The 18,076-nt window shown below is 67.1% G+C and overlaps 2 protein-coding genes across 2 annotated transcripts in view; both read left to right on the top strand.

The window, feature by feature from the left end:
• LOC116781652 (cytochrome P450 4F22-like) overlaps nucleotides 1–9,062 on the top strand; it is a 15,000-nt gene extending 5,938 nt beyond the window's left edge. The window contains 9 exon segments of the mRNA XM_032677328.1: nucleotides 3,952–3,987; nucleotides 3,989–4,086; nucleotides 4,984–5,251; nucleotides 6,945–7,011; nucleotides 7,090–7,219; nucleotides 7,294–7,427; nucleotides 7,533–7,597; nucleotides 8,505–8,587; nucleotides 8,763–9,062. Coding sequence (XP_032533219.1) covers nucleotides 3,952–3,987; nucleotides 3,989–4,086; nucleotides 4,984–5,251; nucleotides 6,945–7,011; nucleotides 7,090–7,219; nucleotides 7,294–7,427; nucleotides 7,533–7,597; nucleotides 8,505–8,587; nucleotides 8,763–8,946 — 1,065 coding nt within the window. The 3' untranslated portion in view covers nucleotides 8,947–9,062.
• Nucleotides 9,063–10,519: 1,457 nt separating this feature from the next.
• Nucleotides 10,520–18,076, top strand: part of MCOLN1 (mucolipin 1) — a 28,261-nt gene continuing 20,704 nt past the window's right edge. The window contains exons 1-4 of the mRNA XM_032677290.1: nucleotides 10,520–10,535; nucleotides 11,492–11,721; nucleotides 15,792–15,959; nucleotides 17,573–17,729. Of these exons, the coding sequence (XP_032533181.1) occupies nucleotides 10,520–10,535; nucleotides 11,492–11,721; nucleotides 15,792–15,959; nucleotides 17,573–17,729 (571 nt within the window). The remainder of the gene's footprint in view (nucleotides 10,536–11,491; nucleotides 11,722–15,791; nucleotides 15,960–17,572; nucleotides 17,730–18,076) is intronic.

Genomic DNA, 18,076 nt, shown 5'->3' with positions numbered 1-18,076 from the left:
ACAGGGGCAGCACCCTGGTGGTCCTGGATGGGGTTGGGGGTCTCAGAGGAGGAGGCAGCACCCCTGGGTGGTCCCGGGTGGATCTGGGGGTCTCCCAGGGACAGGGCAGCACCCTGGGTGGTCCTGGGTGGGGTTGGGGGTCTCAGAGGAGGGGGCAGAACCCTCAGGTGGTCCCCGATGGATCTGGGGGTCTCCCAGGGAATGGGGGGCAGCACACCTGGGTGGCTTTGGGGGTCTCCCAGGGACAGGGGTAGCACCCCTGGGTGGTCCTGGGTGGGGTTGGGGGTCTCAGAGGAGGGGGCAGCACCCCTGGGTGACCCCTGGATTGAGTCAGGGGTCTCCCAGGGAATGGGGGCAGCACCCCTGGGTGGTTCTGAAAGGACCTGGGGGTCTCCCAGGGACAGGGGCAGCACCCCTGGGTGGTTCTGGATGGGGTTTGGGTGCCTCAGAGGAGGGGGCAGCACCCCTGGGTGGTCCTGGGTGGCTTTGGGAGTCTCCCAGGGACAGTGGTAGCACCCCTGGGTGGTCCCCGATGGGGTTGGGGGTCTCAGAGGAGGGGGCAGCACCCCTGGGTGACCCCTGGATTGAGTCAGGGGTCTCCCAGGGACAGGGGCAGCACCCTGGGTGTCCTGGATGGGGTTGGGGGTCTCAGAGGAGGGGGCAGAACCCTCAGGTGGTCCCCGATGGATCTGGGGGTCTCCCAGGAAATGGGGGGCAGCACCCCTGCGTGGCTTTGGGGGTCTCCCAGGGACAGTGGCAGCACCCCTGGGTGGTCCCCGATGGGGTTGGGGGTCTCAGAGGAGGGGGCAGCAGTCCTGGGTGGTCCTGGATGGATCTGAGGGTTCTCATAGGGACAGGGGCAACACCCCTGGGTGGTCTCAATGGATCTGGGGGTCTCCCAGGGACAGAGGCAGCACCCCTGGGTGCCCCCCGGATTGAGTCAGGGGTCTCCCAGGGAATGGGGGCAGCACCCCTGGGTGGTTCTGAAAGGACCTGGAGGTCTCCCAGGGACAGAGGCAGCACCCCTGGGTGGTTCTGGATGGGGTTGGGTGCCTCAGAGGAGGGGGCAGCACCCCTGGGTGGTCCTGAGTGGCTTTGGGGGTCTCCCAGAGACAGTGACAGCACCCCTGGGTGGTCCCCGATGGGGTTGGGGGTCTCAGAGGAGGGGGTAGCACCCCTGGGTGGTCCCGGGTGGATCTGGGGGTCTCCCAGGGACAGGGGCAGCACCCCTGGGTGGTCCCGGATGGCTCTGAGTGTCCCCCCCGGGTGAGGGGGCAGCAGGGACGGGGTGCAGCCCCCCTGGGTGCCCCCCGGCCATCCCCGGGTGTCCCCCCGGGTGAGGGTGGCAGCAGGGACGGGGTGCAAACCCCCCTGGGTGGTCCCGGATGGATCTGGGTGTCCCCCCCGGGTGAGGGGGCAGCAGGGACGGGGTGCAGCCCCCCTGGGTGCCCCCGGCCATCCCCGGGTGTCCCCCCCAGGGGAGGGGTTGCTGCTGAGCCGCGGGCAGAGGTGGGCGCGGCACCGGCGGCTCCTGACCCCGGCGTTCCACGGGGACGTGATCCGGGGATACGCGGGAATCTTCAACCAGAGCACCCGCGTCCTGCTCGTGAGCGCCCCGGGCTGCACCCCCAAATCTGAGCTGCACCCCAAACCCTGCCCTGAATCCTCAAATCTGCCCTGCACCCCCAAATCTGAGCTGCACCCCAAACCCTGCCCTGAATCCTCAAATCTGCCCTGCACCCCCAAATCTGAGCTGCACCCCAAACCTTGCCCTGAATCCTCAAATCTGCCCTGCACCCCCAAATCTGAGCTGCACCCCCCAAATCTGAGCTGCACCCCCAAACCCTGACCTGCGCCCCAAATCTCAGCTGCATCCCAAACCCTGCCCTGCACCCCCAAATCCTGCCCTGCACCCCTGAATCTGAGCTGCATCCTCAAATCTGAGCTCCACCCCAAACCCTGACCTGCACCCCAAATCTGAGCTGCACCCCAAACCCTGCCCTGCACCCCCAAATCCTGCCCTGCACCCTCAAATCTGACCTGCATCCCAACCCTACTCTGCACCCCCAAATCTATCCTGCACCCCCAAATCTGCCCTGCACCCTCAAATCTGTCCCACACCCCTAACCCTGCCCTACACCCCCAACCCTGCCCTGCACCCCCAAACCCTGCCCTGCGCCCCCAAATCTGCCCTGGACCCCCAAATATGTCCTGGACCCCACCCTGTACTGCACCCCAAGATCTGTTCCTGCACCCCAAACCCTGTCCTGCACCCTGAGACCTGTTCCTGCACCCCAATCCCTGTTCCTGCACCCCAATCCCTTCCCTGTCCCGCTCCCCACCCCCATCCCTGTCCCTCCCCTACACCCCCCGACCCCGTGCGTGTCCCCCCAGACACCCCCCGACCCCATCCGTGTCCCTCCCGACACCCCCCGACTCCATCCCTGTCCCCCCCCGACCCCATCCATGTCCCCCCCGGCACCCCCCGACCCCATCCCTCTCCCCCCCGACCCCATCCCTGTCCCCCCCGACCCTCCCCGACCCCATCCCTGTCCCTCCCGACACCCCCCGACCCCATCCCTGTCCCCCCCCGACACCCCCCGACCCCATCCCTGTCCCCCCCCGACACCCCCCGACCCCATCCCTGTCCCCCCCGACACCGCCCGACCCCATCCGTGTCCCCCCCGACACCCCCTGACCCCGTTGCGTGTCCCCCTCGACACCCTCCGACCCAATCCGTGTCCCTCCCGACACCCCCCGGCCCCATCCCTGTCCCCCCCGACACCCCCCGACCCCGTGTGTGTCCCCCCCGACCCCATCCCTGTCCCTCCCCGACCCCCCCCGACCCCATCCCTGTCCCCCCCGACACCCCCGACCCCATCCGTTCCCCCCCGACCCCCCCCGACCCCATCCCTGTCCCCCCCGACAACCCCCCGACCCATCCGTGTCCCCCCGACCCCCCCCGACCCCATCCCTGTCCCCCCCCTACCCCCCCCGAGACCCCATCCCTGTACCCCCCCCGCCCCATCCCTGCCCCGCCTGACCGCTCCCGACCCCATCCCTGTCCCCCCCCGACCCCCCCCGACCCCGTGCGTGTCCCCCCCGACACCCCCCGACCCCATCCTGTCCCTCCCCGACAACCCCCCGACCCCGTGCTGTGTCACCCCCCTACCAGCCCCCCGACCCCATCCGTGTCCGCCCCCGACACCCCCGACCCCGTGATGTCCCCCCGACCCCATCCCTGTCCCTCCCCGACACCCCCCGACCCCATCCTGTCCCTTCCGACAACCCCCCGACCCCATCCATGTCCCCCCCGACCCCATCCCTGTCCCCCCCGACCCCCCCGACCCATCCCTGTCCCCCTCCGACACCCCCGACCCCATCCCTGTCCCCCTCCGACACCCCCCGACCCCGTGCTGTGTCCCCCCCGACACCCCCCGACCCCGTGTGTGTCCCCCCCGACCCCATCCCTGTCCCCCCCCGACACCCCCCGACCCCATCCGTGTCCCCCCCGACACCCCCCGACCCCATCCCTGTCCCTCCCGACATCCCCCGACCCCATCCCTGTCCCTCCCGACACCCCCCGACCCCGTGTGTGTCCCCCCCGACCCCATCCCTGCCCCCCCCGGCACCCCCCGCCCCCATCCCTGTCCCCGTCCGACACTCCCCGACCCCATCCCTGCCCCTCCCGACACCCCCCGACCCCATCCCTGTCCCTCCCGACACCCCCCGACCCCATCCGTGTCCCTCCCGACACCCCCCGACCCCATCCGTGTCCCCCTCCGACACCCCCCGCCCCCATCCCTGTCCCCCCCGACCCCCCCCCGACCCCGTGTGTGTCCCCCCGACCCCATCTCTGCCCCCCCCGACACCCCAGACCCCGTGCGTGTCCCCCCCGACCCCATCCCTGTCCCCCCCCGACACCCCCCGACCCCGTGCGTGTCCCCCCAGGCCAAGTGGGGGGCTGCGGCCGCGGCTGTGGCCGGGGGGGGGCCCGGTGGGGCTGGAGGTGCTGCAGCCCCTGAGCCTCCTGACGCTGGACACGCTGCAGAAATGCATCTTCAGCCACGAGAGCCACTGCCAGCAGTGAGTGGCCCCTGGCCCCTGTCACCTGGTCCCTGTCACCTGGTCCCTGTCACCTGTCCCCTGTCACCTGTCCCCTACCCTTTGTCACCTGTCCCCTGTCCCCTGACCCCTGTCACCTGTCCCCTGTCACCCGTCCCTTGTCACCTGTCCCCTGTCCCCTGTCCCCTGTCACCCGTCCCTTGTCACCTGGCCTCTGTCCCCTGTCACCCATCCCCTGGCCCCTGTCACCTGTCTCCTGTCCCCTGTCCTCTGTCACCTGTCCTCTGTCCCCTGTCCCCTGTCACCTGGCCCCTATCACCTGTCTCCTGTCCCCTGGTCCCTGTCACCTGTCCCCTGTCACCCGGCCCCTGTCACCTGTCCCCTGTCCTCTGTCACCTGTCCCCTGTCCCCTGTCCCTGCCAGCGCGGGCCCCCTCGACCCCCACTGCGGCCATCCCGGTGGCCACCCTGCCACGGTGCCCCATTGCCCATCCTGGTGGACACTCCTGTGGTTCCTTTTGGCCGTCCTGGTGGCCACCCCAATGGTCTCTCTTGGCCATCCTGCTGTCCCTGCCATGGCCCCTTTTGGCCTTCCTGGTGGCCACCCCAATGGTCACTGTTGGTCCTCCTGGTGGCCACCCCCATGGTCCCCATTGGCCATCCTTATGGTCACTCCCATGGTCCCCTTGGCCATCCTGGTGGCCACTTCTGTGATCCCCCTTGGCCATCCTGGTGGCCAGGTCCATGGTCCCCACTGGCCATCCTTTTGGCCACTCCCATGGTCCCCTTGGCCATCCCGGTGGCCACGGTTGCCCCACCATGGTCTCCCTTGGCCATCCTGGTGGCTGGCCCTCAAGACCCTCCCACTGACCATCCCAATGACCGCGGTGGCCCCGCCGCGGTCCCCGCTGGCCCGCAGGAAGCCCAGCGAGTACATCCAGGCCATCCTGGAGCTGAGCTCGCTGGTGGTGCGGCGCCAGCACCGCCCGCTGCTCCACCCGCCCTGGTTCTACCGCCTGTCCCCTGACGGCCGGCGTTTCGCCCGCGCCTGCGCCGCCGTGCGCGGCTTCACCGCCGACGTGGTGCAGCGCCGGCGCCGGGACCTCGCCCGCCTGGGCCACCAGGCCTGGCTGGAGGGCCACCGAGGGCGCAGCATGGACTTCATCGACCTCCTGCTGCTCGCTAAGGTGGGGCGGGTCTGGGGGGGTGGGTGTGGGGCGGTGGGTGCCGGGGGTGGCGGTGGCCAAGGGGGAGGTTGGTTGTGGAGTGGTGGCCATGGGGGGATGGTGGTGGCCATGGGAATGGTGGTGGTCAAGGGGGAGGTTGGCCATGGGGTGGTGGCCATGGGGATGGTGGTGGTCATGGGGAAGGTTGGCCATGGGGTGGTGGCCATGAGGGGATGGTGGTGGCCAAGGGGAAGGTTGGCCATGGGGTGGTGGCCATGGGGGGATGGTGGTGGCCATGGGGGGATGGTGGTGGCCATGAGAATGGTGGTGGCCATGGGGAAGGTTGGCCATGGGGTGGTGGCCATGGGAATGGTGGTGGTCATGGGGAAGGTTGGTCATAGGGTGGTGGTCATAAGGGGGATGGTGGTGGTCAAGAGGACGGTGGTAGCCAAGAGGTTGGTGGTGGTCATGGAAGAGATTGGCCATGAGGTGGTGGCCATGGGGGGATGGTGGTGGCCATGGGGATGGTGGTGGCCATGGGGAAGGTTGGTCGTAGGGTGGTGGTCATAAGGGGGATGGTGGTGGTCAAGAGGACGGTGGTAGCCAAGAGGTTGGTGGTGGTCATGGAAGAGATTGGCCATGAGGTGGTGGCCATGGGGGGATGGTGGTGGCCATGGGGATGGGGATGGCCATGGGGGAGGTTGGCCATGGGGGGATGGTGGTGGCCATGAGAATGGTGGTGGCCATGGGGAAGGTTGGCCATGGGGTGGTGGTCATGGGAATGGTGGTGGCCATGGGGAAGGTTGGTTGTTGGGTGGTGGCCATAAGGGGGATGGTGGTGGCCAAGAGGACGGTGGTAGCCAAGAGGTTGGTGGTGGCCATGGAAGAGATTGGCCATAGGGTGGTGGCCATGGGGGGATAGTGGTGGCCATGGGGATGGCCATGGGGAAGGTTGGCCATGGGGTGGTGGCCATGGGGGGATGGTGGTGGCCATGGGGATGGTGGTGGCCATGGGAATGGTGGTGGCCAAGGGGAAGGTTGGCCATGGGGTGGTGGCCATGGGGGGATGGTGGTGGCCATGGGGATGGTGGTGGTCAAGGGGAAGATTGGTCGTAGGGTGGTGGCCATGGGGGCTGGATGGTGATGGCCATGGGGATGGTGGTGGCCATGGGGAAGGTTGACCATGGGGTGGGGTGGTGGCCGTAAGGGGACAGTAGTGGTCGAAGAAGAATGGTGGTGGTCAAGGGGAAGGCTGGTTGTGAGGTTGGCCATGGGGTGGTGGCCATGGGGGGGATGGTGGTGGCCATGGGGATGGGGATGGCCAAGGGGAAGGTTGGTCAGAGGGTTGTGGTCGTAAGGGGACAGTAGTGGTCGAGGAGGAATGGTGGTGGTCAAGGGGAAGGTTGGCCGTAGGGTGGTGGTCATGGGGGATTGTGGTGGCCATGGGCATGGCAGTGGCCATGGAAGACGTTAGCCATAGGGTGGTGGCCATGGGGGGATGGTGGTGGCCAAAAGGATGGTGGTGGTCATGAAAGAGATTGGCCATGGGGTTGTGGCCATGGGGGCATGGTGGTGGCCATGGGGAGGGTTGCCTGTAGACTGGTGGCCATGGGGAGGGTTGCCTGTAGATTGGTGGCCATGGAGGAGGGTTGGCCACAGACTGGTGGCCCTGGGTGGCCCCGGGTGGCCCGGTGGCTCACCCTGCCCCTCGCAGGACGAGGATGGCAACACCCTGTTGGACGAGGACATCGCGGCCGAGGCCGACACCTTCATGTTCGAGGGTGAGGACGCCGTCCTCGTCACCGGGTGCCACGGGGGGTGACACCCGGGTCCCCCTCGCTCACCCGCTGTCCCCACAGGCCACGACACGACGGCCAGTGGCCTGGCCTGGCTCTTCTACAACCTGGCCGGCCACCCCGAGTACCAGGAGCGGTGCCGCCAGGAGGTCCGGGAGCTCCTCGCGGGCCGGGACACCGAGGACATCGAATGGTGAGAGGTCCCCGGGGGTCGTTCCCGGCCACCCCGCGCTTTGGGGACGCGGTGCCAGCGTGGCTCGTCCCCAGGGAGGACCTGTCCCGCCTGCCCTTCACCACCATGTGCATCAAGGAGAGCCTGCGGCTGCACCCGCCCGTCCTCGCCGTGTCCCGGCGCTGCACCGAGGACGTGGCCCTGCGCGACGGCCGCGTCATCCCCAAGGGTACGGTCGCGTCATCCCCGAGGGTACGGCCACCCCGGGCTGTCCCCACTGTCACCGTCCCGCCCCCGTCCCCTGTCCCTGAGGTGGCCATTCCTGTCCCACCAGGGATCATCTGCCTGATGAGCATCTACGGGACCCACCACAACCCGGAGCTCTGGCCCGACCCCGAGGTAGGGCCACGAGGGGTGTGGGGGGGCCCAGTCACCATGGTGGGGACAGAGGTGTCCCCATGGCGTGACGGTGTCCCTGTCACCGTGGGGGGGACAGAGGTGTCCCCATGGCGTGATGGTGTCCTTGTCACTGTGGTGGGGACAGCTGTGTCCTCATGGTGTGACGGTGTTTCTGTCACTGCAGTGGGGACAGCCATGTCCCCACAGCATGACGGTGTCCCTGTCACCATGGCAGGGACAGAGGTGTCCCCATGGTGTGGCAGTGTCCCTGTCCCCATGGTGTGATGGTGTCCCTGTCCCCATGGCAGTGCCAGCCGTGTCCCCATGGCGTGGTAGTGTCCCTGTCCCCATGGCGGGGACAGAGGTGTCCCCATGGTGTGGCAGTGTCCCTGTCCCCATGGCAGTGCCAGTCGTGTCCCCATGTCATGGCAGTGTCCCTGTCCCCATGGCAGTGCCAGCCGTGTCCCCATGGTGTGACAGTGTCCCTGTCACCATGGCAGTGCCAGTCGTGTCCCCATGTCATGGCAGTGTCCCTGTCCCCATGGCAGTGCCAGCCGTGTCCCCATGGTGTGGCAGTGTCCCTGTCACCATGGCAGTGCCAGCCGTGTCCCCACGGTGTTGCAGTGTCCCTGTCCCCATGGCAGTGCCAGCCGTGTCCCCATGGTGTGATGGTGTCCCTGTCACCATGGCAGTGCCAGCCGTGTCCCCACGGCGTGGCAGTGTCCCTGTCACCATGACAGTGCCAGCTGTGTCCCCATGGTGTGGTAGTGTCCCTGTCCCCATGGCAGTGCCAGCCGTGTCCCCATGGTGTGATGGTGTCCCTGTCCCCATGGCAGTGCCAGCCGTGTCCCCATGGCGTGGCAGTGTCCCTGTCACCACGGTGGGGACAATGTCCGTGTCACTCCAGGTCTACAACCCGCTGAGGTTCAGCCCTGAGAACACCAAGGGACGGTCCCCATCATCCTTCATCCCCTTCTCCGCCGGCCCCAGGTACTCCAGGGTGGGGACACGAGTGTCCAGGTGCCACCACCCCCCTGGCCGGGCTCACAGTGGGGTTGTTGTCCCCGAGCTGTGACATCCAGCCGGGACAACCTCGGGGAGGTGTGTGTGGGGGTGTGGTGTCACCTGCATCACCCGGGAGGTGACAATGGGGCCGCGGTGGCAGGAACTGCATCGGGCAGAGCTTCGCCATGGCCGAGATGAAGGTGGTGGTGGCACTGACGCTGTCCCGCTTCGTGCTGCGGAGGGACCCGGCCCGGCCGCCCCCGCGCCGCAAACCGGAGCTCATCCTGCGCGCCGAGGACGGGCTGTGGCTGCTGCTGGAGCCACTGCCCCGGGACACGGCCTGAGGGACACGGGGACACCGCGGGGACACCGCGGGGACACCCTGCGGGGACACGCCGTGGGGACACCCTGTGGGGCGGGTGTCACACCCGGGGGAGCAGCGGGGAATAAACGTGGCACAAAAGGGTCGTGGTGGTGTCAACACGGGGTCGATGTGTCCTCCTTGGTCACGGGACATCTCATGGTGTGGACGTGACACCTCATGGCATGGATGTGTCACCTCATGGCACATGGGACTGTCCTGGTGTGGCTGTGTCCCTCCGTGACGTGTTCTCACTGCCCTGACGTGGATGTGGCCTCCTGGGGCACGTGTCACCATCCACGGATGTGTCCCCTGGGATGTATGTCACCACCTGTGTCCATGTCACCCCATGTCACCGTCCATGACAGTGTCCCCCCATGTCACTGTCCCATGTCACCACCATGTCCATGTCCCCCCATATCTGCTGTACCTGTCCCTGTCTATGTCCCCCACGTCCCCACCCACGTCCGTGTCCCCCCACGTCTGTGTGCCCCCATACCTGGTGTCCCTCCATGTCTGTGTCCCTTGTTATCCCCCCCATGTCACCCCATACCCGGTGTCCCCCCCATGTGCCCTGATATCCCCCCATGTCACCCCATACCCGGTGTCCCCCCCATGTCCCCTGATATCCCCCCATGTCACCCCATACCTGATGTCCCCCCCATGTCCATGTCCCCTGATATCCCCCCATGTCACCCCATACCCGGTGTCCCCCCCATGTGCCCTGATATCCCCCCATGTCACCCCATATCTGATGTCCCCCCCATGTCCGTGTCCCCTGATATCCCCCCATGTCACCCCATACCCAGTGTCCCCTCCATGTCCCCTGATATCCCCCCATGTCACCCCATACCCGGTGTCCCCCCCATGTCCCCTGATATCCCCCCATGTCACCCCATACCCGGTGTCCCCCCCATGTCCCCTGATATCCCCCCATGTCACCCCATACCCGGTGTCCCCCCCATGTCCCCTGATATCCCCCCCATGTCACCCCATACCTGATGTCCCCCCCATGTCCGTGTCCCCTGATATCCCCCCATGTCACCCCATACCTGATGTCCCCCCCATGTCCGTGTCCCCTGATATCCCCCCATGTCACCCCATACCCGGTGTCCCCCCCATGTCCGTTTCCCCTCATATCCCCCCCATGTCACCCCATACCCGGTGTCCCCCCCCCATGTCCCCTGATATCCCCCCATGTCACCCCATACCCGGTGTCCCCCCCATGTCCGTGTCCCTCCATGTCCCATGTCACCCTCCCGCCCAAGGCCGGTCGGGGGCGGAGCCAATGGTTCGGTGGGCGTGACCACAATAATAAATGGGCGTGGCCCAGCGACGCCAAGTGGGTGTGGCCACGGGGCACACAGAGGGCGGGGCCACAACCACCCCGGGGCCCGGTGAGTAGGCGGGGTCACCGGGCTCTGTGGGCGAGTCTATGCAAATGAGAGGGAGGGCGGGGGCGGTGATTGGCGGGCGCGGGCGGGCGGGGCCGGTGCTCGGTGTTTTTCCGGTCACGTGAGGGGGCGGGGCGGCCGAGGCCGCGGGGAGGCGGCGCTATGGCGGCGGCGTCCGGTGAGGGGTAGCGGGAATGGGAATTGGGGGGGACGCGGGGACAGGGGGGTCACACCGGGAACAGGGGGGACACCGGGACAGGGAGGTGACACCAGGGCGAGGGGACACCGGGACGGGAGGGACCCGGACGGGTGGGGGACACTGGGACAGGGCAGGACCCAGGGTCAGTGACACCGAGGCGAGGGGACCCCGGGATGGGGGGACACCGGGAACCGAGACTGGGCGGGACAGGGGGACAGGGAGGTGACACTGGGCCGAGGGGACTCCAGGACAGGGGGACACCCGGCCGAGGGGGCACTGGGGAGCAAACTAGGGGGTGGGCGTAGGGACAAGGGGGTTCGGGCAGCGGGGGTGGACATGGGGGACAGGGGGTGACACCGGGGAGAGGGGGACCGGGACAGGGAGGTGGCAGCGGGCTGGGGGCACACCGAGGACTGGGACATGGGGACAGGGAGGTGGCAGCGGGCTGGGGGCACACCAGGAACCGGGCGGGGGGGACATGGGGACAGGGGGCTGACAACGTGCTGGGGGCACACCGAGGAGCAGGCAGGGGACACATGGGGACAGGGAGGTGCCAGCGGGCTGAGGGCACACCGAGGACTGGGACATGGGGACAGGGAGATGCCAGAGGGCTGGGGGCACACCGAGGACTGGGACATGGGGACAGGGAGGTGGCAGAGGGCTGGGGGCACACCAAGGACTGGGACATGGGGACAGGGAGATGCCAGAGGGCTGGGGGCACACCGAGGACTGGGACATGGGGACAGGGAGGTGCCAGAGGGCTGGGGGCACACCGAGGACTGGGACATGGGGACAGGGAGGTGGCAGCGGGCTGGGGGCACACCGAGGACTGGGACATGGGGACAGGGAGGTGGCAGCGGGCTGGGGACACACCGAGGAGCGGGCGGGGGGGACACGGGGACAGGGAGGTGGCCGAGCCTCCCCGGTGCCCGCAGAGACCGAGCGGCTGCTGAGCCGCGGCCCCGGGTACGGCACGGCCGGGGCGGCCCCGGCGGAGGAGCGGGACGAGCAGCGGGAGGAGGAGCGGGAGGAGCGCGAGGAGCTGGAGCTGCGCCGCCGCCTCAAGTACTTCTTCATGAGCCCCTGCGACAAGTACCGGGCCCGCGGCAGGAGGCCCGTGAAGCTCGGGCTGCAGCTCGCCAAGATCATCCTCGTCACCGTCCAGGTGGGGGGGGGGGACGGCGGGGAGGGGACACACGGGGGTGTGGGGACACTGGGGAGGGGGGGCTGGGAGACAGGGGAGGGGGTACAGGGGTGTGGGGACATCGGGGAGGGGGCACAGGGGTGTGGGGACACTGGGGAGGGGGGACAGGGATGTGGGGACATCGGGGAGGGGAGGCTGGGATGTGGGGACACAGGGGAGGGGGCACAGGGGTGTGGGGACATCGGGCGGGAGGGGCTGGGATACTGGGGAGGGGACACGGGGGTGTGTGGACACGGGGGAGGGGTGGCTGGGAGACAGGGGAGGGGGTACAGGGGTGTGGGGACATCGGGGAGGGGAGGCTGGGATGTGGGGACACAGGGGAGGGGGCACAGGGGTGTGGGGACATCGGGCAGGAGGAGCTGGGATACTGGGGAGGTGGCACAGGGGTGTGGGGATAGAGGGCAGGGGGGGCTGGGACACAGGGGAGGGGGCACAGAGGTGTGGGGACGTGGAGGAGGGGGCACAGGGATGTGGGGACACTGGGGAGGGGGGGCTGGGACACAGGGGAGGGGGCACAGGGGTGTGGGGACATCGGGGAGGGGAGGCTGGGATGTGGGGATACAGGGGAGGGGGCACAGGGGTGTGGGGACATCGGGCAGGAGGGGCTGGGATACTGGGGAGGGGGCATGGGGGTGTGTGGACACCGAGGAGGGGTGACTGGGAGACAGGGGAGGGGGTACAGGGGTGTGGGGACATCGGGGAGGGGGCACAGGGGTGTGGGGATAGAGAGGAGGGGGGGCTGGGACACAGGGAAGGGGACATAGGGGTGTGGGGACATCGGGGAGGGGACACAGGGGTGTGGGGACATCGGGCAGGAGGGGCTGGGACACAGGGGAGGGGGCACAGGGATGTGGGGACATTGGGCAGGAGGGGCTGGGATACTGGGGAGGGGGGTTGGAACACAAGGGAGGGGGCACAGAGGTGTGGGGACATTGGACAGGGGGGGCTGGGACACTGTGGAGGGGGCACAGGGACGTGGGGACACAGGGGAGGGGGCACAGGGGTGTGGGGGCATTGGGCAGGGGGGGCTGGGACATGGGGACACAGGGGAGGGGGCACAGGGGTGGGGGGACACTGGGAAGGGGGGAGATGGGACATGGGGACACTGGGCAGGAATGGGCCTGGGATTTAGGGACAATGGGAAAGGGTGGCCCTGGGATATGGGGACACTGAGGGGTGTCTTGTGACAGGGGGACACCGGGGAGGGTGGCACTGGGGTGTCCTGGAACAGGGGGACACTGGAGAGGGTGGCACTGGGGTGTCCTGGGACACTGGGGAGGGTGGCACTGGGGTGTCCTGGGACATGGGGACAACGGGGAGGGTGGCACTGGGGTGTCCTGGGACATGGGGACACTGGGGAGGGTGGCACTGGGGTGTCCTGGAACAGGGGGACACTGGAGAGGGTGGCACTGGGGTGTCCTGGGACATGGGGACACAGTGTCCTGGGACATGGGGACACTGGGGAGGGTGGCACTGGGGTGTCCTGGGACATGGGGACACTGGAGAGGGTGGCACTGGGGTGTCCTGGGACATGGGGACACAGTGTCCTGGGACATGGGGACACTGGGGAGGGTGGCACTGGGGTGTCCTGGGACATGGGGACACTGGGGATGGTGGCACTGGGGTGTCCTGAGTCATGGGGACACCGAGGAGGGTGGCACTGGGGTGTCCTGGGACATGGGGACACTGGAGAGGGTGGCACTGGGGTGTCCTGGGACATGGGGACACTGGAGAGGGTGGCACTGGGGTGTCCTGAGTCATGGGGACACTGGAGAGGGTGGCACTGGGGTGTCCTGGGTCATGGGGACACCGAGGAGGGTGGCACTGGGGTGTCTTGGGACATGGGGACACTGGGGAGGGTGGCACTGGGGTGTCCTGGGACATGGGGACACTGAGTGTCCTGGGACGTGGGGACAACGGGGAGGGTGGCACTGGGGTGTCCTGGGACATGGGGACACTGGAGAGGGTGGCACTGGGGTGTCCTGGGACATGGGGACACAGTGTCCTGGGACATGGGGACACTGGGGAGGGTGGCACTGGGGTGTCTTGGGACATGGGGACACTGGGGAGGGTGGCACTGGGGTGTCCTGGGACATGGGGACACTGGGGAGGGTGGCACTGGAGTGTCCTGAGTCATGGGGACACCGAGGAGGGTGGCACTGGGGTGTCCTGGGACATGGGGACACTGGGGAGGGTGGCACTGGGGTGTCCTGAGTCATGGGGACACTGGGGAGGGTGGCACTGGGGTGTCCTGGGACATGGGGACACTTGGGAGGGTGGCACTGGGGTGTCCTGGGACATGGGGACACTGGAGAGGGTGGCACTGGGGTGTCCTGGGACATTGGGACACTGAGTGTCCTGGGACATGGGGACACTGGGGAGGGTGGCACTGGGGTGTCCTGGGACATGAGGACACAGGAGAAAGGAGCCTGAGGGTGTCAGACTCGGGGACACTGGGAAGAGTCCCCTGGGACACGGAGGGGGACACCAGGGTGGGTGGCACCAAGGGACAGCGGGCAGTGGGACACTGGGACACAGGAAACCGGGGGGTGACAATGACACAGGCCCTCAGTGTCACCAGGAGGGGACACCGAGGTGGGCACTGGGCACAAAGGGAGGCCTGGGGACATCGTGGGGACAACTGGGGCTTGGGGGACACTTGGGGACAGCGCGAGGTCCCCGGGGGGCGGGAGGGGTGTCGTGTTGGGGTCACCCTGCTGACACCTCCCCCGGGGTCCGGGTGCCACACCCTGGGGTGCCTCAGGCTGTGCCAAAGTGTCCCCAAGGGGGGGGACAGCCGGGGCTGTCACCTGCTCCCGGCCTGACCTGGAAACTCCGGCGGGAGCTGCTGGGACAGTCACGGGACAGGGAGGAAACGGTGACATGTGACATGTGTGTGACATCCCCCCGTCTGCTGGCTCAGCACGAGGGGGCTGTCCTGTCACCCGCGGTCACCCGGGCCCGTGTCCTGCTAATGAGTGTCGTGGTTAATTAATCAGAGCTAATTGTGGGCACGGGGAGGGGTTTGGAGCAGCGAAGGAGCTGAGGAGGAAGAGGAAGTTCGAGGTCCTCGGTGTCCCTGGGGGGTTTGGGGACATTGCAGGGTCACGAGTGTCCCCAAGAGGATTGTCCTCACCCTGTCTGTGGTGGGACAGAAGTGTCCCCAAGGAGATTGTCCCCTCCATCAGGACATGAGTGTCCCCAAGGAGATTGTCCTCACCCTGTCTGTGGTGGGACACATGTGTCCCCAAGGACATTGTCCCCTCCATCACGACATGAGTGTCCCCAGGGAGATTGTCCTCAATCCATCTGTGGTGGGACAGTGTGTCCCCAAGGAGATTGTCCCCTCCATCAAGACATGAGTGTCCCCAGGGAGATTGTCCTCAATCCATCTGTGGTGGGGCACAAGTGTCCCCAAGGAGATTGTCCCCTCCATGAGGACATGAGTGTCCCCAGGGAGATTGTCCCAAGGAGATTGTCCTCAATCCATTTGTGGTGGGACACACGTGTCCCCAAGGAGATTGTCCCTTCCATCAGGACTTGAGTGTCCCCAGGGAGATTGTCCTCTTCATTAGGACATGAGTGTCCCCAAGGAGATTGTCCTCAATCCATCTGTGGTGGGACACAAGTGTCCCCAAGGAGATTGTCCCCTCCATCAGGACTTGAGTGTCCCCAGGGAGATTTTCCTCTTCATTAGGACATGAGTGTCCCCAAAGAGATTGTCCTCAATCCATCTGTGGTGGGACACATGTGTCCCCAAGGAGATTGTCCCCTCCATGAGGACTTGAGTGTCCCCAGGGAGACACTCCGGCGGGAGAGGGGCTTTGCCTCAGGAAAACGGGGCAGTCCAAGAGGTTTTGGGGACACCGGGTGGCAATGGGGACAACCTCGGGGCCGTGCCAGCCGCCCCTCGTCACCTCGAGGTCCCCCAGTCACGCGGTGACGCCGTTTCCCCTCCCGCGAGCACCTTTGGGGCCAAACGGCCACGTTTTGGGGCCGTGGGGCTGACAGTGGTGGCCTTCGTCCCCCAGCTCATCCTCTTCGGGCTCAGCAACCAGATGGCGGTGGCCTTCAAGGAGGAGAACACGGTGGCCTTCAAGCACCTCTTCCTCAAGGACTACGTGGACGGCGCCGACGACTCCTACGCCGTCTACACCCAACGCGGCCTCTACGAGCGCGTCTTCTACGCCCTGGACAAGGTGGGACAGGGGGGTTTGGGGACATGGAGGGGGTTTGGGGACATAGAGGTGGCTCCAGGGCCACCTCCAGCTCCCGAGGGCATCCGTGCTCCTCTGTTTGACCATTCCCTGCTCCTCTGTTTGCTTGTTCCCTGCTCCTGCACTTGTCCATTCCCGAGGAGACCATCGACCACCGCCCCTACAAGTGGGGACATGGGGCTGGTGTGGGGCCGTGGGGCTGGTGTGGGGCCATGGAGGTCCTTGGGGCCACAGAGGTGCCTCAGGAACATGGAGGTGGCTTGGGACCACCTCCAGCCCCTTGTCCCGCAGTTCTTGGCCATTCCCAATGAGACCATGGGCTGCTACACCTACGAGTGGGGCCATGGGGGTGATTTGGGGCCATGGGGATGGTGTGGGGCCATGGGGATGGTTTGGGATCAGAGGGGTGGTTTGGGGCCATGGAGGTGGTTTGTGGTCAGAGGGGTGGTTTGGGGCCATGGAGGTCTCAGGACCCCCTTGTCCCACAGTACCTGGCCCTGCCTGGTAAGGCCCTGGGCCGCTACGCTTACATGTGGGGGCGTGGAGGTGGTTTGGGGTCACAGGGGTGGTTTGGGATCAGAGGAGTGGTTTGGGGTCAGAGGGGTGGTTTGGGGCCATGGGGGTGTCTCAGGACCCCCTTGTCCCACAGTACCTGGCCCTGCCTGGCAAGGCCCTGGGCCGCTACGCTTACATGTGGGGCCGTGGAGGTGGTTTGGGGTCACAGGGGTGGTTTGGGGTCAGAGGAGTGGTTTGGGGTCAGAGGAGTGGTTTGGGGTCAGAGGGGTGGTTTGGGGCCATGGGGATGGTGTGAGGTTAGAGGGGTGATTTGGTGCCATGTCCAGTCCCTGAGGGCCCTTGTCCTGCAGTCCTTGGCCATCCTCAGCAAGGTCATCGGCCACTGCACCTACGAGTGGGGCCATGGGGATGGTGTGGGGCCATGGGGGTGGTTTGGGGTCAGAGGGATAGTTTGGGGCCATGGGGGTGGTTTGGGGTCAGAGGGATAGTTTGTGGTCACAGAGGTGGTTTGTGGCCATGGGGGTGTCTCAGGACCCCCTTGTCCCACAGTACCTGGCCCTGCCCGGCGAGGCCCTGGGCTGCTACGCGTACGTTCGGGGACACAGAGGTGGTGTGGGGTCAGAGGGGTGGTGTGGGGTCAGATGGGTGGTTTGTGGTCACAGGGGTGGTTTGTGGCCATGGAGGTGTCTCAGGACCCCCTTGTCCCACAGTACCTGACTCTGCCCAGTGAGGCCCTGGGCCGCTACGCGTACGTGTGCGGACACGGAGGTGGTGTGGGGTCAGAGGAGTGGTTTGTGGCCATGGAGGTGTCTCAGGACCCCCTTGTCCCACAGTACCTGGCCCTGCCCGGCGAGGCCCTGGGCCACTACGCGTACGTGCAGGGCCGTGGAGGTGGTGTGGGGTCAGAGGGGTGGTGTGGGGCCATGGAGGTGTCTCAGGACCCCTGTGTCCCACAGTACCTGGCCCTGCCTGGCGAGGCCCTGGACCGCTACGCGTACGTGTGGGGACACGGAGGTGGTGTGGGGTCAGAGGGATGGTGTGGGACCATGTCCAGCCTCTGAGGCCACCTTGTCCCACAGTACCTGGCCCTGCCCGGCGAGGCCCTGGGCCGCTACGCGTACGTTCGGGGCGGCGCCGGGAACGGCTCCGCGCTCCTGCTGTGCCAGCGCTACTTCCGCAAGGGCCGCATCGACCCCGCCAACGACACCTTCAACATCGACCCCCACATCGTCACAGGTGGGCTCACAGACCCCCCCTAAAGACACCACAGGGTCCCAGGGCCCACAGCCCACCCCCCCAAAGCCACTGTGGGGTCCTGGGGCCCACAGCTCAACCCCAAAGCCACTGTGGGGTCCCAGGGCCCACAGCTCAACCCCAAAGCCACTGTGGGGTCCAGGGGCCCACAGCTCACCCCAAAGCCATCACAGGGTCCCAGATGTCACAGCCACCCCCTCAAAGCCACTGTGGGGTCCCAGGGCCCACAACCCCCCCCCCAAATCCACTGTGGGGTCCCAGGGCCCACAGCCCACCCCAAATCCACTGTGGGGTCCCAGGGCCCACAGCCCCCCCCCATAGCCACTGTG

Source organism: Chiroxiphia lanceolata, unplaced genomic scaffold, assembly GCF_009829145.1.
Source record: "Chiroxiphia lanceolata isolate bChiLan1 unplaced genomic scaffold, bChiLan1.pri scaffold_49_arrow_ctg1, whole genome shotgun sequence".
Lineage (NCBI taxonomy): Eukaryota > Metazoa > Chordata > Aves > Passeriformes > Pipridae > Chiroxiphia > Chiroxiphia lanceolata.
Note: the sequence above shows the minus strand (reverse complement) of the source record. Positions and strands in the feature narration are given on the sequence as shown.